At 35.0% G+C, this 25,306-nt stretch overlaps 3 protein-coding genes across 3 annotated transcripts; all 3 read right to left on the bottom strand.

Moving 5' to 3' along the window:
- Positions 1-366: 366 nt before the first annotated feature.
- Positions 367-3,776, bottom strand: LOC143546485 (putative inactive receptor kinase At1g27190). Its single transcript, XM_077038148.1, has 2 exons — positions 3,527-3,776; positions 367-2,125 (listed from the first exon to the last, which is right to left on the bottom strand). The coding sequence occupies exons 1-2, from the start codon at positions 3,714-3,716 to the stop codon at positions 531-533; spliced, it is 1,785 nt and encodes a 594-aa protein (XP_076894263.1). The 5' UTR covers positions 3,717-3,776; the 3' UTR covers positions 367-530.
- A 2,051-nt stretch (positions 3,777-5,827) lies between these two features.
- Positions 5,828-12,672, bottom strand: LOC143546486 (serine/threonine-protein phosphatase PP2A-2 catalytic subunit-like). The gene is made up of 6 exons (XM_077038149.1): positions 12,247-12,672; positions 10,739-10,853; positions 8,468-8,576; positions 7,726-7,803; positions 7,368-7,559; positions 5,828-6,151 (listed from the first exon to the last, which is right to left on the bottom strand). The coding sequence occupies exons 1-6, from the start codon at positions 12,491-12,493 to the stop codon at positions 5,978-5,980; spliced, it is 915 nt and encodes a 304-aa protein (XP_076894264.1). The 5' UTR covers positions 12,494-12,672; the 3' UTR covers positions 5,828-5,977.
- Positions 12,673-14,249: 1,577 nt separating this feature from the next.
- LOC143546484 (phospholipid-transporting ATPase 3-like) lies at positions 14,250-24,229 on the bottom strand. The gene is made up of 26 exons (XM_077038147.1): positions 23,977-24,229; positions 21,950-22,015; positions 21,313-21,374; positions 20,650-20,731; positions 20,460-20,570; positions 20,088-20,165; positions 19,870-19,966; positions 19,675-19,781; positions 19,529-19,594; positions 19,342-19,463; positions 19,036-19,273; positions 18,846-18,962; positions 18,639-18,773; positions 18,455-18,559; positions 18,223-18,365; positions 18,040-18,141; positions 17,888-17,951; positions 17,595-17,807; positions 17,317-17,482; positions 17,154-17,233; positions 16,837-17,076; positions 16,539-16,760; positions 16,289-16,456; positions 15,760-16,113; positions 15,560-15,663; positions 14,250-14,797 (listed from the first exon to the last, which is right to left on the bottom strand). Exons 1-26 carry the CDS (start codon positions 24,154-24,156, stop codon positions 14,488-14,490), a joined length of 3,732 nt encoding a protein of 1,243 aa, XP_076894262.1. The 5' UTR covers positions 24,157-24,229; the 3' UTR covers positions 14,250-14,487.
- Between the last annotated feature and the right edge of the window lie 1,077 nt (positions 24,230-25,306).

Here is a 25,306-nt window from a genome sequence, read left to right as displayed (position 1 = left end):
GGCAAATGGGTTATAATTTTATTTCTAATTATTTAATTTCTCATCTTATTTATTCTAACAATCCATGGGTCCTGGGACAAAACAATTTTGAAAAATGGGTTATAATTTTCATTCTAATTCTCTAATCTCATTCATCATAGTTATCCACGGGTAATTGATCAAAACAATTTATGCAATTATTGTATAAAAAATCGATTTTGTAAATTTGAGATTCTAGACTTATTATTGTTTGTACAATATATTTTATTTTTACCTTTGATTTTGTTCATTTCTATCAAATAATGGATCTTTTTATTTTTATTATTTGGAAAATCCCGTGTAATACACGGGTTCAAAAGCTATATGTATTAATAATATGACAAATAATTTAAAAATCAAAAATTGCAATAAAATTAATACCAATATAACCTTTTAAGTAAGATAGTTCTCTAAGCTAAATCAATGAGATAACAAACAATACACAACCATCATCAAGAACCACCAAAACACTTAAACAACAAATAACATGACTCGCATACCGTCTCGAAAACCTAATCTTTTTGATGATGTTGATTATCTTGTTTCGCGTATTTCGCAGGAATGTCGTCAAACTGTTCGGCAAACCCGTGTGGGCCCGCCAAAGTCTTCAAAGATTGGTACACGTTATACATTGACGGTCGTTCTTTAGGCCGAGAAATCACACAACTACACGCAACCCGCAAAAACTGCAAGATTTCATCGTCGTATCCTTTTCCTCGTAAAGATTTATCAATCGCGTCTTTACTTCTTCCCGAACCGACGAGCCGATTAACCCACTCCACCAAATGACCTTTATACCCTCCTTCCTCCCCGTTATTAACTTCAAGCGGCTTTTGTCCCGTCACCAGTTCCAATAACACGACCCCGAACCCATAAACGTCGCCTTTCATCGACGCAACCATGGTGCTCGAATACTCGGGAGCCACATACCCGAACTCACCCAAATTCCCATTCTCGAACGAGCTATTGTTCGAGTCACGAGTGCCCACGAGCCTAGCGATCCCGAAATCGATTATCCGAGCCTCGAGATCGTCGTCTATCAGAACCACGTTCGAGCTTATGTTTTGGTGAAGGTACAGCGGTTCGCAAACGTGGTGCAGCCACGCTAACCCACCCGCCGCACCGATACCTATCTTTAGCCGAAGCGGCCAGTCCAAATCAACATTAGCGTTACCGTTAACGTTACCGCTACTCTTATGTAGATGTGAACTTAAGCTTCCGTTCGGCATATGTTTATAAACCAAAAGCTTCTCATCTTCGACGACACAAAAACCCAACAACGGGACTAAATTCGGGTGCCTAAGCTGCCCTAATCGATTAATCTCGGACCGAAACTGCTTCTCATTAATCTTACACGCGCTTAACCGTTTAACAGCGAGCACCGAACCGTCCTGCAACATAGCTTTATAACACACACCGGTTCTTGTAGTAATCTCGATATTATTATGATTAAAACTATTCGTAGCAGCTAATATATCACTCAACTTAATCTTAACAATCGGTTTTTGAAACAACGAAACTTGAACTAACCGATACGCTCGTAACTTATCGACCCAGTTACTCCGGTCGTCACCGCCTGGTCCACTCTCACCGCCGTAGCTTTTACCGGTTTTACCAGACCGGAGAAAAAACCACCACCAGATCGCAAACCCTAACATCAACGACACCGTGGCACCGACAACGCCCGCGGCGATAATAACGGCTAGATTTTTGTTATTTAAACGGTTGCATTTCGAACTTACCGGCGGACCGCATAAGTTACCGTTTCCGGTAAACGAGTCCGCGTCAAACCGCGATAAATCGTCCGGGATCGAACCGGAGAGCCCGTTGTTTGACAGATCGAGCTTCTTAAGGCGGTCGAGTTGTCCGATCTGGTACGGAATGGCACCGGAAAAGCTGTTATCGGATAATATCAAATTGTTTAAAAACTTGCAGTTCTGAATCTCCGGCGGAATGTCTCCGGTTAACTCGTTACCGGACAGATCTAACGTGACTAAGTACGGCAGCCACGTGCAGATCTCCGAAGGAATGGATCCCGACAACGAGTTTTTGGAAAGATCCAACGATTGTAAGGAACGACAGTACTGTAACGAGTCCGGTAAGCTACCTGAATTAATATCAAAATATAAAAAAAGCGTAAATTAAAAGCGAAATGTAACATAAAATAAACGGGGTTAGACATATGACTCGTATACATTTTTCGATAGATCTAACGAACGAAAATACTGTAATGAGTCCGTTCAATATTAAATAATTCGTAAATTAAAAGGTGAATTTTAACATAAATGAAACGGAAATAAAGAGCTATGGGTTTGTTATATGACGTCGTCATCGTATACATTTTCGTTAGATCTAACTTTGTTTGTTTGTATATGTTGCCGGACAACATGTTTTCCAACAGATCTAACGATTGTAACGAACAACAGTACTGTAAATAACGAGTCCCTGATAATTAATATCAGAATTGTAAAATTTGGAAATTAATTAAAATTTAAAAGCAAATTGTAACCATGGGCATAGGCAGCTTTTGGGGAACGGGTTCATTCGTACAAAAAAAAATTTAGTGTTACATATTCGTGTATTTTGAGATCACATCCGTATAAATTTCAACATCGAACCCGTAGAAAACTCAAACTTAAGTGACAGACAATCGGTCGTTCGCCCCTCGAAACTTTCCGAAACTGTAGGAAAAAATTTTCTAGCTGTGCCACTGTAATTGTAATATAAATTAAAATGAAATAAAAGTACAGGATTTGATAGATCTAACGTTATTTGTTTGTTTGGGAATTACAAAAATAAAACAAATGGGGTTAGATATATCACTCGTATATGTTTTTCAATAGATCTAACAAACGACAGTACAGTAATGAGTCCCGTAAGTTATCTGATAATATCAAAATTTTTAAATAAAAAATTCGTTAACTAAAAGCGAATTGTATCATAACACAAATGGGGTTACATATGACTGTCATCATCGTATATGTATATGCTGTTCGATAGATCTAATGAATGACAGTACTGTAACGAGTCCGGTAAGTTATTTGATAATATCAAAAAAATAATTAAAAAATAGTGAATTAAAAGCGGATTATAACATAAAACAAACGGGGTTAGATATATAAATGTCACAATCATCGTATAAGTTTGATAATATAAAAAAAATTTTAAAAAAATTCTTCAATTAAAAGTGAATTATAACATAAAACAAACTGGGTTAGACTACATATGACTGTCATCATCGGTATATGTTTTTCGACAGATCTAAGGACTGTAACAAACAAGTTAACAACAATACTGTAACGAGTCCAGTAAGTTACATGATAAATTAATATAAAAAAATTAAAAAATTCGTAAATTAAAAGTGAATTATAACATATAGATCTAACATCAGTATTATAAAGTTTAGTAAATTCAAATAATAACAATAATAATAATAAAGGGTATTTGTTCGATAGATCTAAGGTTACTGAAAAACATGTTTTTTTTTGTTCGAGAGATCTAAGGTTACCTGATAACTGAAAGTCTGGTAACTGGATTGATATTAATCTGTTTTCTTTCTCGTTCCAGCAAGACACGCCTACTAATTTGCAGAGTGACGTGGCGGAGTTGTTGTTGGAGAATGACCATGAAGAGAGTTTGTTTTGGGGGTCAGTGAGTGAGGATTTGAGGCCTTGGAGACAACGCATGTCGTCTTCCATGGCAGATGTCAAGGTGGTGGTGGTTATTATTATTATTACTATGAAGATGAAGGAGAATAATAATAATAATAATTTGGAGTTCATGGTGTAGGTGTTAGGGTTTGATGGGATTTGGGAGATTACAGGGGATGAAGATGAGATGAGATGGTTGCAGGTTGGTTTGTTTGTTTTGTTTGACTGAATAGTTACGTCGCTGTTTGACTAGATACTAGAGTGAGTTTGTTTGTTATTATTATTATTATTATTATTATTATTAGTCAAAGATTTTTCCTCTTTTTAAGACCAAATCAAGTTGAAAATGGAGGTTTTTTTTCTCTAGTTTTTCCTTATTTGCTGCATTTTTTTTCATTTTAGTATTTTTTTTAATGTGGTTTATGTAGTAGAACCCAAAACGTAAGTTTTAATCCCGTTGTGATATTTTAGCAAATAAGACTGGTGGTGGTTATTTTTTTGCAATTGTGTTTTCCGTTAGTTTGATCGTTTGTAAAATTGGCTTTTTGTCTTTGCACCCGTAAATCTAGTATAATCATTATATGTAGATCCGTAAAGCTCTAGCCGCCATTGAATTTATACAAACATGATGTCACTTGCCAACCACTGTCGGAAAACAATGCCCCGACCAGGTTAGTCATCCTCCAATCACCGTCAGCAAATCAAACTGTAATCCGAGTTCAATAATAATACTGATTTTGATGTTTTAAGTCTGGCTCACAAAAAAACACGTAGGAAAGTTACTAGTCAGTCACAACTATGAAAAAGTCCCATTTAGTCGGATTTCTTATTTGTTGAGTTTTTTTAATTGAATGTTTTTCTAATTTAAAATTTTTATTTTTAATAATGGTACTTTAATCAATTAAATTTTAGATAATAGTTTTAATTACTTGATAACAGAAAAAGTTAGTAAAAGTCTTTAAAGTTAAATAATAAAGAAAATAACAAACCGAACATGTTTTGACATTGTTTTGAGAATATCATGAGTTTATTTTTATTTGTTTTTTTCTCAGGTGCTACGACTACTAGTGTTGATAATGTATAGATCTTGTAATGAATTGAATTATTACCGACCAAATTTTTGGCACGTGCCCCACCGTAACGCACGGATTGAATACCACTGGTTACAAATAAGAATCAGAGGCATACTTAGATAGGTTTTTTAATTTGATACTAGGACTACAACAATTCATAACCGGACTAAAAACAAAATGTAGATTCATTAAGAGTAAGTGTTTAAGAATATTCAGTTGAATAACTGTAATGGCACTGTATAAACCGAACTCATAAAATTTACGTGATCAAAGTTAGTAATTTGCTTAAAAGATGAAGTTTCAACGAAAAAAAGAAAAGATGAAGATATGGGTACATATGCAAACCAGATTGAGAATCAAAGTTTTCCGTATTTTGAATAGTCATTCAATTTTCTACTTTAAATGGTCTAATATAAAAAATTTTAAAAGTTTATACAACAAATTTTATAGAGCAACACAAGTATCAATCTGGTGTTGTGTGCCAATTTCTACCAGGTTATTTTTAGACATGTTTTTAAGGTTTGTCTATAATTGATTATATGAGGAGTCATGACTCATAGGCGATCCTAAAAAAAGAGTTTAGTTATAGGCAATTTTATATGTGAAAACATGATATTTAAAGGCATTAATTATTTTAGAACTTCTTTATATTTTTTTATTAAAATCATTATAAACATGATATTTAATGATCTTCACACATTAATAACTTTTATAAATTTGTCTTCTAGTTACTTAGAAGCATTAAATTTCTGATTTTATTCTTTTCAAAAATAATACTCAAAAGAAATAATGAATATATAGTGTATAAATCAAATCAAATTAAAATCATAAAAAGGTAAAATAAATCCTAGTTACATGTGACATTTAATCAATCAAAAACCCCCCAAAGCAATTATATTTTGACATGAGATTGAAACCTTTTACAATTTGCCAACAAAAAAAGCCAGATACCAAGGAAAAGAAAGCTTTCACTTTATCATATAAACCACAAAAAACATTCAAAAAAGCCAAAAAATTTAAAACAAATAAAAAAAGAATAATGACTTCATATATAAAAGTAACACATTATTACTGCCTGCATTTTCCTCCAAAGAACAACATATACAAAGTACCAAAACATGAAAAAAAACAAGCAAACAAAAAAAAACCTCTTATAGCACCCTCCCTGCTATCACCAGTGAAGAGAGTTACAAATTTCAAATCCCACCAATTAATTTAATTATGTATTTATTATATTTATAGAAAATAATCTGGGGTCTTGCGGGTGGCATCCGCCTCGATCTGCTTCGGCGCCGGGTCGAATTGAAGAAAGTTTTGCTCCATGTTTTCACCGACTTCTAGAATCGCAGCCATATTTCCACACCGATAACAGTAGTTCGGAGCGCTAAATACCGTCACCACGTTCTTATCCTGATAATTTATCAACTCATTTAGCTATTAATGGATAAATGTGGATTAAAATTATTTCTATATAGGTCAAAAATAAAAGGCAGCTGAAAAGGTTGAACTTTGTACATACAGCTGTTTTTAAAGTCATAATTATTGCATTACTTATATTAAAAAAATGGAGAAAAAAGTGTGCCAAGTAATCCAATACAGTCTGTGCAGTTTTGGCCCTACTAAAAAACTAGCCTCTTCAATTAGGGGTGCAAACGAGCCAAGCCGCTCGTGAGGTACTTGAGACCAGCTCGCTAAAACTCAAATCAAACAGAACTTAATTGAGCTTGAGTCGAAAAAGTTAAAAACAAGCTTGTTTAATAAAGGAGCCCGAGCTTCACATATCGAGATCAAGCTAGTTTGCGAGCCTTCACGTGTATACTATTATTTATACGATTTTCATTTAATATGTAATGATTATTACTGTGTAGGAAATTATGCAAAAATAAGTAAATAATATATATTATGTTATATCTAAACACTATAATTAAAATAAGTAAATAATATATATTATGTTATATCCAAACACTATAATTAAAATAAATATAAAAAACAGATAAAATTATATAAACTAAGTAATAAATAATAAATGAGTCGAGCCTAAGCTGAGCTCAAAATGAAACGAGCTTGAGCTTTAGAAATTAGAAATACAAATGAAATGAGCTAGGGCTTTAAAAATACAGCTCGAGACGAGCCGAAACGAGCTTGAACTTTACATATACAGATGAATGAGCTAGAGCTTTAAAAATACAGCTCGAGACGAGCCGAGCTCAAGCTTTAGAAATAGAGCTTGAAACAGCCCGAGATCGAGCTTTAGAAACAGAGCTCGAAACAAGCCGAACTCGAGCTTGATCCAAACTCGAACTCAAGCCAAATGAAGCTCGGGCTAGGCTCGTTTACACCCCTAGTTTCAACCTAAGCCTGTATTGATTTGATAACCAATGCAGTTAAAAGTAGTTTGCGGGTCAATGAATCCAATCACAACCCAGCCCGTTTAGACAACCTATTAAAGGTTCCAACCTGAACATGTTGATCCTTTACCTAATCCACATATGTGCTACATTTAACAAAAAAGGTAGTCACATAATGCGAACGATACAATATGGAAAGTGATTATAGATATATATTAAGTTTGATTACAGAATGATTTAAAAAAAAATTATTATCATTATAATAGAGGATCACAAACCTGACACCAATTGAAACCTTCCATGACAAGTTGGTGAGCCCTTGAGATGAGCGTGAGCCCGTTAGTGTGGTTGAACTGGCTTGCAATATCTTGGCCAAACGTATAGCCGGCCCCACGAGGGGAAATTCCCCACCCGCACCTGTCATCTGGGTCGGACCATAACAGGTCACACATAGGTCCTTCATGTGGGACCTACAAAATCACGGACCAAAACCGTTGCTAAATCAGATAGCACTTTGTGCAGTATTGAGGTTGGAAGTCATCCGAAGTGTATTTTAATGCATTCAAACTCTACTCTTAAATCACCTTACTAAAATAGTTATATTATAATTTTAACAAAATGTATATATTCAAGTACCTCCTGAATGCGGTCCAAGGAACGAATATTGTCTAGTGTGTCCAAAGAAGGTGAAAGTCCTCCATGCAAGCAAAAGATCTATGACATATCAAATGGTTAAGGAAATTTGGTTTTTATTGGTCCCAAGTATCGTCTTTTGGTCACACCGGTCCCAATTAACGAATTGGCTATTGACGGTCCCAACTTTTAACGTATTTGTTCATAACGGTCCGCGACTAACAGAATTCTAACGTCGTTAGTTTCAGGTCACCGGAAAAACGTTTTTGGCCGGAAAACACAATTTTTTCCCGAAAACTCAACAATTTTGTCCTAAATATCATGGTAACTTTGTATTTAGGAACCTTTTTCTAGTAAAAGCCCCAATTATTGAGGTCGCTGGAACCCTAGAACCATCGTCGGAATCAGTTGTTTGTGCTTAAGTGATGGTGGTTGGTTGGCGGTGAGCCAATTGGTGGTGGTGGTGGTGGCGGTGTTCAGGTGGTGTTTTTCGGGAAAAAAATTGACTTTCCCGGCCAAAAACGTTTTTCCGGCGACCTGAAACTAACGGCGTTAGGATTCTGTTAGCCTCGGACCGTTAGGAACAAATACATTAAAAGTTGGAACCATCAATGACCAATTCGTTAGTTGGGACCGGCAATGACCAAAAGGCAATAGTTGGGACCAATAAAAACCAATTTTCCAATGGTTAATTACAATATTATGTGTGTATGGCATTGATTTGTGATTTATGCATGGATCTAACCTGACTCTCAATAAGTGCTGTAAGAGGAAGGTAATCAAAAAAATCAGTGAAATACTTCCAAACGTTTGCATTGCCGTACTTTCTCAAACATTCATCATAGAAACCGTACCTGAATTAAAGATAGAAAGTTGTCGATAAAAAGAAAATGAGAAAAGAGGTATAAACACGTGAATCCTCAAAAAAAAACATAAAAAATGAGTATCAAGTCAACTCTAGACTAAAAGGCGGCCTTCTTTTGTTTATTCCAGGTTCCGTGACGTTATATAATAAAACCGTACACCTTTCTTACTCATTTATTATGCAAAAAGTCGCAGACACACACACAAACACGTCATCTCACTCTCACAACTATTATTCCAACCATATCGAAAAGCAATTAGTGCGGTCGTTTGACACTAACAAAACGTACACTTTTCTTATTATGCAAAAACTCGTAGACATAGACACACACGTCATCTCACAACTACTATTCCAACCATATCGGAAAGGCCATACATAACATAGAAATCACACTTGGAAAGGGTGGACAATTAGCTAGAGCAGCGGGTGCTGTAGCGAAACTGATTGCAAAAGAAGGGAAATCGGCCACATTAAAATTACCTGCTGGGAAGGTCCGTTTGATATCCAAAAACTGCTCAGCAACAGTCGGACAAGTGGGGAATGTTGGGGTGAACCAGAAACGCGGTCAGTGCCCCGGGCTCCTCCCACTGCTTGGGAGCTTACGGTTTCATGTTCTATTTCACTCCCCAATGGGGGTTCTTTTCACCCTTCCCTCACGGTACTACTTCGCTATCGGTCACCCAGGAGTATTTAGCCTTGCAAGGTGGTCCTTGCTGATTCACACGGGATTCCACGTGCCCCATGCTACTCGGGTCAGAGCGTAAGCTAGTGATGCTTTCGGCTACTGAACTTTCGCCATCTAGGGTGCAGCATTCTACTGCTTCGCCTAGCAGCACGACGCTTGTATTGCTCTCCCACAACCCCGTTTTCACGGTTTAGGCTGCTCCCATTTCGCTCGCCACTACTACGGGAATCGCTTTTGCTTTCTTTTCCTCTAGCTACTAAGATGTTTCAGTTCGCCAGGTTGTCTCTTGCCTGCCCATGGATTCAGCAGCAGTTTGAAAGGTTAACCTATTCGAGAATCTCCGGATCTATGCTTATTTTCAACTCTCCGAAGCATTTCGTCGCTTACTATGCCCTTCCTCGTCTCTGGGTGCCTAGGTATCCACCGTAAGCCTTTCCTCGTTTGAACCTCGCCCTTCATTTTAAGGCTATGCCATCCTAAGGTGCTGCTAAATGGATGGATCTTATCAACGTCCATGAATGATAAATCATAGATCGAACCGCTGAATCGGAAAAATTGGGTGCTATCATATAGCCTTGTATCGGCTAAGTTCACGAGTTGGAGATAAGCGGACTCGAACCGCTGACATCCGCCGCGGGGTAAACCACCGCCTCTCAGGTCCCCCGACTGATTCATAGAGGCCAACGATAGACAATAACTCCCCCCGAACACAGCTTACAACTTTCATCGTACTGTGCTCTCCAAAGAGCAACTCTTCTCAAAATCTCACTCAAAAGGTTCAAAAGGTGCTGAGTTGGAATCCCATTCTAATTCTAACTAAGGATTAGAATGGGATTCCATATCAGCAATTTGTGCGGTCGTTTGACACTAACAAAACGTACACTTCTCTAATTATGCAAAAACTCATAGACATAGACACACACGTCATCTCACAACTACTATTCCAACCATATCAGAAACTCGGAAAGCAATTAGTGCGGTCGTTTGGCACTTATTATGTACCGCTATACTATTTTTACAACTGTCGGACTTCCTTCACAAAATATAAGAGTCATATCCACTGTTCCACATACAACAAAACTAGTGCAAATTCCTAAATTTTCTTGGTTGGCAATTTTTTGAAACATATAGAAAAGTAAAATCAATATGGTAATGGAAACGTTCTATCACAAGTGATGGATTATCTAATTTTCACTTTACGTTTTCTTTCTCTACATCAATGTCAAAACAGCTTTCAAAACTATGGTTAAGTAGGAAACGAAATAATATATAGGCCTAAATGTGTAATGCCAACTTCCATTCATCCATGATACTGTGAGGTCGGTCCTCTTCTAAATATCATGGATGGATGCCAAGTGGCGTCAGTCATAGTCATATCTTCAGGTCTATCATTTAGGCCAATGTATCATGCTCTATTGGCGATATCAAACTAAATCTATGTAACTCTAATGGACAAAAGGTCTTACACTTGAGTAATTTGTCTGCTCTCATGATTTCCCCTAAGAATTGTAAGTCTGTCTCTATAGCGAACTTTAAGAGCCACTAAGAGTGAGACGGTCTCCACTGAATAATACCCGCGATCTGTAGTAACAATAACGGTTAGATCATTAGAACAATACTACACAAACAATTCAACCATTCACACTTTACAGAAAGAAATGAGGCAATTTGATGTGTCACGTATGCATTAAATACCAGTTAACTACTGAAAAATGAATAAACAATTACCAATGCAAGTCCAGGATCACCATCCAGAAAAGAAATCAAATTACTGATTTTCACAAGTAATCATTCCTAACTGATGATACTGCTGAAATCTTCTTCTATCACCTAGATTTCTACTTCTAATTCAAAAGTGCTTATAAGTGGTCAAATATACTTAAAGTAATCAATCACATCCTTAATTTGAGTAAAGTGAGAGCTACAAGCAGGTGACATGGCAATCTTCAAAGATATTAACAACTCATTTGGAGTTCCAACTTCCAATTTAGTTTACACCTTCAAAATTCCATCAATATTTACAATTTGCATACATATATCCAAATTTTCAGCACCAACCATAAACTCACTTGACTAATTAACAATCATATAAAAAATAATCAAAATTGTAAATAAATTAATTATTAAATTACAAACAAGTTGAGCTCGAGCTTGGAAAAAGACCTCTAAATGAGCCGATCTCGAGCTTTAGAAAAAGAGCTTGAAACGAGCCGAGCTTGAGCTTTAGAGAAAAGAGCTCGAGCTCTCATAAATCAATATGAGCAGGGCTCTAGCCTAGTCAAGCTTGGCTCGGCTCGTTTACATCCCTATGCTCGCTAAAAGCTCGAATCGAGCCACGCTTAACCGAGCCCGAGCTACACTTATTGAGCTCGAGCTCACTTGCTAGCCTATTCAAGTATTATTAAACTAACAACTCATTTGCAGCTCTAACTTCCAATTTAGTTAGCGCCTTCAAGGTTCCATCACTATTTACAATGTGCATACATATATCCATACTTTCAACACCAACCACATATTCAATCGAACAATTAACATGCATACGAAAAATACATAAAATAATTAAAATTGAATTAAACAATAAATAAGTTGAGCTCGAGCTTGAAAAAACGACTCACCAGCCAAGCTTTAGAAAAAGAGCTCAAAAGAGCTCAAAACGAGCCAAGCTCGAGCTCTCATAAGTCAAAACGAGCCGAGCTCAAGCCTAGTCAAGCTCAGGCTCGGCTCGTTTACACCCCTAAGCTATCTAAAAGCTCGAATCAAGCTGCACTTAACCAAGCTCAAGCCTAAAACCAAGCTTGACTTATCGAGCTCAAGCTGGCTCCCGAGCCTATTAATAACTCATTCAAAGTCCAATTTAAGTTTATACCTTAAAATTCCATCAATATCCACAATTTGCATGCATATTCAATTAAACAATTAACAAACATATGAACATTTCACAATTACAAAATTTCACAATAAGCAACCAACTCACCAACATAATCTCCCATAAACAGATAATCCGTATCCGGAGTACTTCCACCAATCCGAAACAGCTCAATAAGATCATAAAACTGGCCATGAATATCCCCACAAACCGTCACCGGACACTTCACCGGCTGAACATTAGACTCCTCCACAAGTATCCCCCTCGCCTGATCACAAAGCGCCTTCACCTCCGCTTCACTCAACGCCTTACACTCCATCAACTGCTCTATCCACTTATCTATATCCGTCGCCATTTCCGACAAATCTCCAATAACAACAAATTCAACCAAAACAAATAAACACTAGCTAGTGTTTGATTATTTAATATGACGTCATCATCATTCAAAAATCAAATTATCACAAATTCGTCTCCGCGAAGCTCCAGTCAAATCTCCGACTAACCGAAACGTAGAGCTAGGGTTTGGTATGACGTCATCATTCAAAACATATCACAAAACTCGTGGATCGGATTAATAATAAAAAAACTATTAAATTACTGAATTGAAACCGAATTAAAGAGCTAGGGTTTGATTATGTGATGTGACGTCATCATCATTCAAAAATCAAAATATTACAAATTCGTAATATTATTATAAAACTCCGGCGATAATAGATCGGATTATAAAACTGAATTTGTAATGAATTTAATGGAAAATAAAGAGCTAGGGTTTGATTATGTGATGTGACGTCATCATTGTTCACGGAAACAAAGAGTTTTGTGAAAGATAACGGAATTAGTTATTGTGTGTGTGTATGATATATGTGTGTGTATGTATATAATATTATGTGTTTGTATATAGAGGTGCGTGAAGAAGAAATGAAATGAAAAAGAGAAATGAAACTGAAACTCAATCACAAGTCTCTCACCGATTATTTCCGGTCAAGATTATTATTATTATTATTATTATTATTATTATTGTGTAGTGTCGCCACATGGCAATTGTTTTTGTAAGTTGGTAACGTGCGCCTTGCCGGCGTAGCATAGTGATGGAGATTTTATTGTTTATTTTAAAGTCGCGTTTTGATTTGCTCTGGTAATCACCAATACCCGAGTTTGAGCCTTGATAGAATGAGAGAGAGACGGAATTTTAAGCATTCATTATTAGTTTGACTCATTAACTCAAGGTCTTTCTAAGAAAATCCTGATCACCAGAGCTAGACGAAGAACAGCGATATTGATGTTTTTTTTTCTTTTTTTGGATTATGAATTTTATAACTTAGTTTCCTACTTAAGTGAGTGTATTTTGAGATACATAAATTATAAAAGATGGAAACAGTGGTGATTAGTTGAATTGGTTGGTTGTTTGATTTGTATAACTCAATTCATTTGCTTTTTGTTATTCTATTTTTCACGATATAAATTTGATTTTCGAGTCTATTTTGGGTGATTGAATAGAGTTTGTTTTTGTATTAAATTTTGAATACCTTGTGAAGCTCTTGAGATAACCGGGCTTTCGGCTAGAACCACTTGGTTCTAAGCCATTGAATAACTCAAACCATTTGAACATAATTCCCACTACACATAAAAAAGGCTAAACATAGTGATTAAGGTGAATTATAAATTGCAAGAGCTAAACAAACACTACTAACGTGTGATTCTAACACTACAGACGTATCACTGTCACACGCAGTATAAATATGTCGAGGAAAAAGCCCATATGAGTCATATGAGTGGCAAATCATACAACTCAATTGATGTTTTTGAGTGACAAATAAATTACTTATTTGACCACTAGCAAAGACATATGTCATATATAAATATAACCATTTTTCATCATATCGAAGGCTCTAGTATGCAAACTTGATTTGACATCATATGACTGACATGTAAGCTTTTGTACAATATTGAACATGGTGTTTATTTTATTTGTTAGATATAGCCAACCTATAGCAATACTTTCACTTGGACTATTGTAAGCTTATATTATGATAAATATGAAAGATGAGTATTAAATATTTCAAACTCTTAAACCTAATTTGATAATGATAGCAATTCAAAGTTGAATACACCATAAATGCTGATAATATGTTGTTCATAAAAGTCATAAGCTACTTATGGTCATTTATGAATCAAAATATATCTCTTCATGTGATAATGCAGCAAATTCAAATACTTAAAACGGTTGAATCGAAACGATACGAAATCACTAACAAAATCATGGGTCAAAAGATAGAATTAAACTCCTCAAAGACGAAAACTGGTTTTCTTAAAACTACATGTATGTATTTTGTGTTTGTGTGCGAGTTACTACTGTCGGCTATTTTGAGGTTTCTTGTCTTTCGGTTTCATGCTAGCTCTTCTAACAACATCCCAAGCCTTGTGGGGTGCAACCACTCCTTGTTGTGTAGCGAAAAAGGACTCGTATCCCGGTGAGTCAAATGCAAAACCCGTGTGCTTTGAGTTTTCTTTCGGGAGCATAGCAAATGCGTACCTTACTTCGTCTTCCGGGCTTAACTGCGTGCCTATGTCAAGTAATCCTACACCAACTGCGTCTGATTCGTGCCTGTGGACTTCCTGAACGATCTGATAATCGTTCGGGAATAACCATCTCTGAAAACTGAATGCATATAAAAAGAATTAGATAAAAACAGGTCATACGGGTCAAAACTCAAAAGTCATTAAAAAGTGAAATGGATAAAAACAAATGCTGGCGGGTCAGCCCGGCTTGGCCCGTTTGACCCATTACTACTGACCTGCCCGACCCACTAATGCTTATTGATGAAGGTCAAACATGAAAACGGCTCAAATGGGTCAAAAGGCGGCAAAAACATATGAAAATGGAGGAAACAAAAATGTTGACGGGTCAACCCAACTAATGCTTAGGCCTGTAAACGAACCGAACATTCGGTGAACTGTTCGTGAACCGTTCAGCGGGAAGTTTGTTTATGTTCATTTACATTTGTTCATATATGATACATGTTCATTTATCTCTGTTCGTTTATGTTCGTGAACTGTTCGTTTAGATTTTAAACAAACGAACATAAACGAACACGAAAATGTTCATTTTTTAAATAAACGAACATGAACGCAAGTTACGCAATATATTTGTTCGATTAAGTGTTCGTGTTCGTTTGAAGTTAAATGAACGGACACAAACATGCCCTTGTTCGTGTTCGTTCGGTTTGTTTACAGGCCTACAACAATGCTTATTGATGAAGGTCAAACATGAAAACGAGCCAAAAGTGGTGAAAAGCATATTAGAATGAAGAAAGAATATATGTTACCCGGTCAACGCATTTTGGCTCGTTTGACTCATTATTACTAGCCTGCCCCGCTGCCCGACCCGCCCAATTTTCAGTTATAGAAAAGGCGAGCTTACCCTTGGTATATGAAATCCAATAAGAGTGCACAAATGGGAACAAGAATGATCATCAGATAGAAGTAGATGGTACTCATTAGCACATAAATGCTAAAAAACGTCCCCTGAAATTAAAAACATAAAATACAGACAGATTAAGACGTAACAAATATTGTTAAAAAAAATATACCAGAAACTAAAAAAATTGAAAAGGGACATACCTTATTTACAAAAACGATAGCATATATAAAGATGAACACGAACCATAATAGCACACTGCCACCAATGCTAAGAATGTGCCACCTTGTTACTGTGCTACAACACATCAGAAGACGCAAATTGACTATAATCACAAGACATGTGAATGCCATTGTGCTAACATCCCAGTGGCCCAACATTCGTCCTGATGAGGTTAAACCTGATGTGCTAGAAGCAACCGCAAAATTGTACACGACTATCGATTGGTAAAGTGAAAGCAATGCCAAAGTACCAACAATTTTCCAATTGAAGAAAGTATTATTTGCTCCCTCTTTGTATAATTGAGGGTATTTTTTTGAGAGCGCCACACTTACATCCTGCAAATATGGTCAAAGCATACATTTTGACAATTTTGGTCAAACCTACACATTTGTAGCAAATTTAAAATACCAAAATTCTACTTGTATTTGACAATTTAAGCTATTAATTTTAATATAATAGTGTTGTATCTATAATCATTGTATTTGAAGTTTTCAGTATTAAAACGGTTACCTTGTCGAGCAGTCCAACGATGACAACTGGCAAGGCAGTGAAAATGACATTGTATAGAGACTGGCACCAATCATCATAGAATCTTTGACCCGAGTAACCCGTTCGAAAAGTATACCAAAATTGAGTCAACGTGAATGTAAGATTCTTGTAAAAGAAGTATGAAACAACCTACATGGAAAAATCTTCATAAGCAAACAAATAGACATGACAAAACAGTTTATTTTCAAAGTAAGGGTTATGAGTAATAAACCTTGCATAATCTAAGATAAGACCATCTTCCGTGCACAAGGAGTAAATCTGTTAAAAACCGAAACTGAGCAATTGCAAAATCACTTGCCATCACAGCCTGCATTCCTTCCAAACCGCTTATCCCAACACCAATATTTGCTGCTTGAATCATTCCAACATCATTTGCACCATCTCCGATACTTAGTGTTATCTTGTTTGCCCCTTTTCTCACCAATCTTGTCACCTAAAAATATCAAATTTAATAAACATATTAAGGAATAAAAATAAAAACCGGAAGAGGATTATTATAATATTATTACCTGTGCCTTTTGTAAAGGAGAAACACGACAGCAAACAACCGAGCTACAATTCAAGCAAAAACTAAGCAACATGGACCTCAAACTCGGGTCTAATGCATACATCAAGCATTTCCCGTCTATAAGAAAAGCCAACTTTTGGCCCGATGAGCTGTTAAGGATAGCTTGTGCTTCTTTTTGGCACTTCTGTAACTCGGTTTTAACCGTCTCTTTTATAAACTGAGCTATCTCCACTTGGTCATCCTAAATGAAAAGTTTGACTTCAGCTCGATAGTCAACATAATAAAACTTTGGTATTATAGGTAAGAAAGACTGCTTACTCGGCTTTCAACTTCCCTGATCTCCTGAGTTTCTGAACTTATGATAAACTGCTTCATGTCATTATTGATCAACTTGCAAGCTACAGGACAATTTGAAAATACATACACTAATAAGATTTTTGTAATGTATATAAAATCATAAGGTATATTGAAAATAACATACCGTAAGCTATATTTATTGCTGTTTCCAGTTTGTCTCCTGTAAGCACCCATATCTTTAATCCAGCTTTAGAAAGAGTTTCAATGCAGGCTGGTACGCCTTCTTGAAGCTTATCTTCTATAGCCGTACATCCAATCAAATTTAGATCTGTTTCGATTAGTTCTGCCACCTGTCACGAGTTTAACATGTGAAATAATGGATTGTAGTCGAATGCTTTTAACCCGATTGAAAGAAAACACAGCCCAAATTGATCCATCCATTCATTTATTAAAACTAATTACCTCATCTAATTTCTTCTCACGGTCTCGTAAACTAGATTTTGCCTGAATGAATTTATCATTCCAGCCTTCATAAAAGTCAGGACTTAAATCTTTATAAGCCAAACAAAGAGTTCTCAATCCTGATTCTCCATATTGTTCCATATGAACCCTAGTAATTTTCTTTATTTCATCATTCCCAGCACCTAACCTTTCATAAATTACAGTATCAGCCCCCTGGAATCAACAGTTAATCTGCATTAGTGTCAGTTTAGTGTTCAAGCTGCAGAAATAGTTATGGCCGGATTACATCTTACTTTGCAGTACAATACAAGTCTTCCATCATTGTAACGACATACAACAGACTGTCGTTTTCTAGTACTATAAAAGACCACCAAAAAAAAATATTATTATTAGTACACAGAATCAAAATTTAAAGTATAAAAAGTTGCCACAATAGTACATATACCTGTTAAATTCAAGGACATTAAGGATTTCATACGTAACATCTTGAACTTTCCCCATTTTCTCAGCATGTGATTCACGGACATATACCATTGTAGGCGTACGTCTGATATAGTTGAATTTATACATTATATCAGCAAATTATACATTAATGAACAAAAAAATATGCACCCATTTTTATAAGTACCTATAGAAAAAGAAGCCGAAGTTCTTTGCTGCAGTAACTAAAGCAGCCTCATCAGGTGATGCAGCTTGATATTTAATTTTATCTGGTGTCTCTTCACCTTCAGGGAGTACAGTATGACATATAGCAAGGCATCTGAAAAATTCCTAATATAAGCAAGAAAAATGATCTTAATGAATGGAAATTTTTCCAAATTAAATATTATAAACTAAACTTGCTTATGAACGTAATTTACCTTGCACATGTCGGCATTAGGTTCATTCCGCCAAGCACCAAACATAAGCCTAACATCATCAAAATTGAAACCCTTATCGCGTGATTTGGATGACGGTTTCTGTACCTGAGACTTTTTTTACAAAACAAACCTTAATTTTTTCATGACTTTTTTACAAAGAATCCAAGTTAGGAAATTGATGTACCTCCTCCATGTTTGCTACTCCTAATTCTATTTCAGTAACACCAGTTCCATATGTCTCTCCACCGATAGAGCATTTAAAGAACTCCATTAAGTTTCTGGTTAAAGTGCCCGTTTTATCAGAAAATATGTACTCCACCTACCACACAAAACCATCTCATGAATCAGTCCCACGGTATTTTTTTGGTATACTTTAGAATGTAAAAAGTACCTGCCCAAGTTCTTCATTTAGATTTGATGTCCGTGCCAATGCAGGAGTGTTAGTTTCAGAATGGTACATACGCAAGTCATTATTAATGAACTGAGCTGACTGAATAAACTTGATCATCTAAAAGACGAAAACCTTAACAAGAATTAGTTCAACTGAAAGATTAACTAACTTGAAAAACTCATTAACCTACCTCAATAGAAACATAAAGAGAAATTGGAATAATTGGTGAATACAGAGTAATCAGTGTAAAGATGCTTAGAACAAAGACCTGAAAACAAACGAAGATAATCAGTAACATTAATGGCAAAAAGAAAAGAGAAATTTGCAAGTGAAAAGATACCAAAGGTCTGTTTCCTGGATTAAACTGTTCAGACTCCTCATTATCCCCAAGCTGTAAGTAGTAATACCTCTCATTCACAAATACGGCACTGTAAAAGTTTCAAAATTATCATATGACAAATGGATATATGCAATTATGAGCATGATGATCTTGTACCTGCCTATAGCCCCAATGAGACACAATAAAAGAAGCACGCCAAAAAGAGTAGCTATTACTTTGTCGAGTTTCTTCTCAAGTGTACTCCTTTTTGAAGGGACATTCATGGCATTCATCATTACCTGTATTCAATACGTGTAATTGTAAAAAGAATAACTTCATGTACAATATTGTTGGTACAAAATACCTTAGTTTCATGTCCTGTAAACACTACTGCCCCAACGATATAGTTTGTATTACGTAGATTGCATCCCTGAAAAGCATGTACATCAGTACTAGTGATCAAATGTTAAAACAAGATATAATAATCAAAAGGGAAGTATCATATCTTACTCGTAAGAGAATCTGATTTGGACCAAGAGGTAACGTTTGGTTTTGAGTTATCAAATTACCAGTGAAGGTATAAAGTGAATTATTTGGTTGTTCACACTGTATTTCTCCTAAAAATGTATAAAAAAAAATTAGGATGTAAACTTCTACTTATTTACTGTATTGTAAATAATACTTTATCATCCTTTACAATTTAACCTTTAAATTCTGAGGCTCTCTCAGGGGTTATATAGTCGCACGTCTTCTCCAAAGCTTTCCTGATTTTAAGATTTGTTTCACCATCCAGGTTTGCAGTCTGTAAACCATAAAGCAGAACAAAAAATGCAAAACAATAATATAAATCGAATAAAGATGAACTGGGATTTCTTTTTAGTTTTTACAGGATGCATTAGGCCAAACTTTTAAGTAAAACAAACCTCAGTGTAGCAAACACCATCCGGGTTTGTAGTTGCAAGGAATACGAGATCTGCTGGAAAGAATCCATCTTGCTTCACCTACAACCAGATGAACATCAAGAATTGCATGACTTCAATGAACTCAATATTAATCTAGTAATAAGTTATTTGATGTTTTGTAATATGTCATATAGTCATATTTGTTAGTAGATCATGAGTTGTGCAGAAAATTTTATAGTATTCAAAGATGCACATAAAGTCACAGAATTTTGAACAGTGAATATTTTCCTAAAATGAAGTCAGAATGAGATATCCAAACCATAGAGGCATAGAGTTCACTCTTAATGGTTTAAGATAATCATAAAAATGAAAAAGGATTTGCATGGTACTTACTCTAATAATATCCCCAACCTGCAGTGTTTTCCAGGGTACAGATTCCCACCTTTGGTTTTGTAGCAAGTCAACAGGAGAATTATTTATCGTCATATCATTTTGAAGGCGTTTCTGTTATTAATATAGATTAACTAAAGTCGATAAAACACATTCTATAGCAGCAAATGTAAAAAAGTAAAATAATGCTTACCCAATCTTCAAATGCCTCCTTGACAAGAGAGACGAAAAGCACAATACTTAGTGGGACTACATTTGTAATTGGACTAACAGGGCTGCACAAGAAAAGAACTATGTCAAGAGTCAATAATAACATCATTTTACATGCATATATAAACACACACACACATGCATACATGCATGACAAACTTAAAGAATCGTTGGGAAAAAGAAGTGTCCATTGAATAATTTACAAGAGATTTATACAAGGTAGAGCCAAACTATGAAATCTTTTAAGTAATTATTTTGTATACAACCCTTTACAGCTATTCCTGACACTAATCTAGGAGTACAAACTGTACAATCAATATTAATTATAATATATGTATTTTTTGATGATCTAGTTTGGTGCTTAAAATCTCGGGGAGATTGATTTTCTCATAAAATCAATTCAGCTGATATCTTTGAAATCTATATATATGCAGTATGTATGTATATAATGATGCCATACTCATAATCCAGATTATATAAAATCATATACCACAAAATAGCACATTAGTTGTTTAGTCACGATGTCATATTTTTCTAATGGACATTAAATGATAGTTGCAAAAGAAAGTTTGTATTCCTCGTTTAATCATCAAATATATTATATTTGAATAATACAAAAGGGTATCTTAATCTTGAGAAATCAAACCTGACAGGAGTAAACGATAAGCACGAGATGGTAAGAAAGTAAAGGTTAGCCACCCGCCTGAACTGTCAAGTCAAAAACAAGAATAATATGTCAGTATCCTGTATCCAAGATACAAGGTTGAGATAATTGGATGATCAATTAGCTTCAATGATATCAGATTATCATAAAGACATAAAGTGAACATGAATGAACCTTAATGCTCTTCATATGTGTAGTTTTATCAAATTCTAAATAGTAAGTTAAAGGTTGACAAAGTACTATTTTGAACATAACTAATATCACCTTCGTAAGCCAAACTAAATGTTACTCAAGGCATCCCACTTTAAGTGTGAGCTTTCACCTTTGAATTTGTATCACAATAAAATTAGTTATTTACACAAAAAATGAAAATAAACAAATCATATCATTTTGAATGTTAAAAAGTTGTCTCTCAGTTGACAATTTCAACCAACACCAAGCTTTTTTATCCTCCGAAACATGTTGTATATTGTTACACATTTGCATAAACAAAATGAATATGGATATTGGATAGGATGAGGGGTCGGGTTTTAGACATTACCAGCTTGCAGCAAAAATGCAGATGGCATTAAATCATTAAGAAAAGAGTGCTGAAAACGGTTACTATCGTGTGATTTACCTGTTCATAAAGCCCCTTTGGCAAAAAGGTAAAAAGGTTGTACTTCGTTGTTGATACCGAATTTCCCTGATCACACCAAACAAAAAAACCATCACTGTACAGCTTTCAAATATTACGTAAAGCAATATAAAGCAATATAAGCACTTATAATATCACTATGTCAGCTTATACTGTAATATGACACATTTCATTAGCTTCATGTTAATTACTAGCTTAACATGATCTGAGCACATAAAAGTATGTTCAGTAGTCAGTACGTAATATAAACTTTAAACACAACAGATATTTGGCTAACTAGTATAACAATGCATCAAATATCGCTACAAAATATGTGACAATCAATATAAATACTTATAATGTCAGTTTATACTGTAAATGACACATTTCATTAGCTTCATGTTAAAAGAACTAGCTTAAGGTCACGTATCGGAGATAAATCATGTTCATAAATCATAACTCAAGCGTGAATGCTATAACATGATAATAGAAACTGTAGAATTCAGTTATTTCAGATCAATTGCACAATTGAGCACATAAACATGTGTTAATTAGTACATAATGTATATAAACAAGCAATATAAACACTTATAATATCATCTTATCAATGATTATAAGCTTAACTAGGCTAAGGTCACATATCGGAGATAAATCCTGCACATAAATCGCAATTTAAGTGTCAATTCTACAACAACATCATAACCTAAACTGTATAATTCAGCTGAGCATATAAACATATGTTCATTATGTAATAAAAACTGTAGATATTTGGCTAACAGTATAAAAATGCATCAAATATCTACTAGAAAATATGTCACACACTCACAGTCATAAGCAAGCAATATAAACAGTTATAAATTATAATATAGGTTTATCGAACATCATAAGCTTCTATTTGATTAGCTTCATATTAAGAGCTAGTTTAAGGTCACGTATCGGAGACGAATCCTGTACATAAATCATAATTCAAGCGCCCATTCTATATATTCTATAACAACATTATAATTATAACATAAACTGTAGAATCGGTTATTTCTGATTAATTGCACAATTGAGCACATAAACATTTGTAACAATGCATCAAATAAACAAGCTAAACAAACACTTATAACATCAGCTTATACTGTAAATACCACATATCATTAGCTGCATGTTAAGAACTAGATTAAGGTCACGTATCGAAGACGAACCATGTACATAAATTCAAATTCAAGCGCCAATTCTATATATTCTATAACAACACGATAACGTAAACTATATAAATCAGCTATTTAAAATCAATAGCACAACTGAGCACATAAACATTCGTTATTTAGTACATAATGTATATAAACAAGCAATATAAACACTTATAATATCAGCTTATACTTTAGACGCCACATTTTATTAGTTTCATGCTAAGAGCTAGGTCAAGGTCACGTATTAGAGACGAATCCTATTCATAATTCATAACTCAAGTGCCAATTCCATAACAACATGATAACCTAAACTGTATAACTCAGTTATTCATAATAATTTCACAACTGAGACTGAGCACATAAACATATGTTCAGTACGTAAAATAAACTGTAAACACACCTGATATTAGGCTAACTAGTATAACAATGCATCGAATATCTACTAGAAAATATGTCACACACTCACAATCACAAGCAAGCAATATAAACAGATATAAATTATAATATCAGTTTATCGAGAATCATAAGCTTCTATTTCATTAGCTTCATGTTCATATATCACAATTCAAGCGCTAATATTATAACATGATAACATAAACTATAGAGTTCAGTAAATATCAAGCAATATAAACAGTTATAATAATATCTAATGACTAATATCAATTAATCGAACATCATAAGCTTCATGTTAAGAACTAGCTTAAGGTCACATCATTAGTCATTATCCAAGCGCTAATATTATAACATGATAACATAAACTATAAATTTCAGTAAATATCAAGCAATAGTATAACATAAACTCTAGAATTCAGTAAATATTTATTAATAATATAATAATATACATAAACACACCAGATATTTGGCTAAATAGTTAGACTCCTGATCGTTACAAAACACGGTGCGATGACGTGGCGCTTGCGGCTGAACACGTCCGATTTGCGTCACGCCTGACGACGAGCCACCACTCTCCACAACCGTATGCGATACGCCGGTGCTCCGTGACCTAGACGTCGTCGTTTTACGTTCCGACATCGCGTTTCTCCGATTCCGAACGGTTCAATCAGCCGGAAAATCGTACGGAAGGCTTACGATTACGAATGAGATGAATTACACGGTGTGGATTTGGAAATGGATGAATGAATGCAGTTGAATTGGTGAAGAAACGTAACGACTTTACGCTATAACGGTTTTGGTATTGAACGGAAATGAAGAAGAATATGAGCAGCGCGTGGGGAAAGAGAGGTGGTGCACGCGCTTGAATGAAAGAGGTTTGTTTTATTATTATTTGGTTGTTACGGAATTGAGTGACAACAAGAATTTTCGGCACGTGTTTCGTGACACAAGTTAAAAGAATGGGGAAATAAAATCGTAATTAACTGAACCGGACCGAGGAATGTGTGTAGATGTCGTCATGTCGCATTTAATAGGATGAGCTTGGAACGGTACTTGTTCTAAAATTTAAAAATATTTGGTACCGGTGATGAAATGTTTGGTTCGGTACAAGTATGGTACCAGTTTCATACAAAATTCAGGAAATACAAGTACCAATACAGAAAACTCAAAACATGGTATCGATTTGGTACCGAATCAGTATCCATATCTGTTGTTCTCATCCCCCGGGTTTAAAATAATAAGGAAATAAAATTGAAATAAACCGAACAGAGGAAGAGAAATATACGTTATGTAGTTAATGCGGAAAAATATCGGATGTCGGTAGTTTTAATATCATGCGAATTTATATATGTGGCAATTTAAACAATTAATATACTTTGCTACCATTAACAAATTAACATTTTACAACTCGCAAATCACTAATAGTTATAGCAAGTAGGAACTTATCATGACTTCTATACTAACATTAAACATTAAAAATTGAGAATTAAGACTTAAAACATTGTTATCGGAAATATCGGTGATATATCGATTAATATCAATATTATGACCTGTATTTTACCAAGGGACTGATTATCAACATAGACTGCATAGAATATACGTACATGTCGCGTTTAATATAAATATACTAAGAGTGTGCAAGTGCAATACATTGTACAAGTTCGTATAGTAGAAGATTGAAAGAGTAATAGGAATGATAGGCATTTAAGGAATGAGATCGTTCTCTATGCATAAAAGATGTTGTAATTAAGGTTATATCAAAACGAAAAATAGTCTGTACCTATTTATA

Source organism: Bidens hawaiensis, unplaced genomic scaffold (assembly GCF_021521415.1).
Source record: "Bidens hawaiensis isolate Kalapana, Puna unplaced genomic scaffold, B.hawaiensis_p1.1 tig00014352_1, whole genome shotgun sequence".
Classification (NCBI taxonomy): Eukaryota; Viridiplantae; Streptophyta; class Magnoliopsida; order Asterales; family Asteraceae; genus Bidens; species Bidens hawaiensis.
Note: the sequence above shows the minus strand (reverse complement) of the source record. Positions and strands in the feature narration are given on the sequence as shown.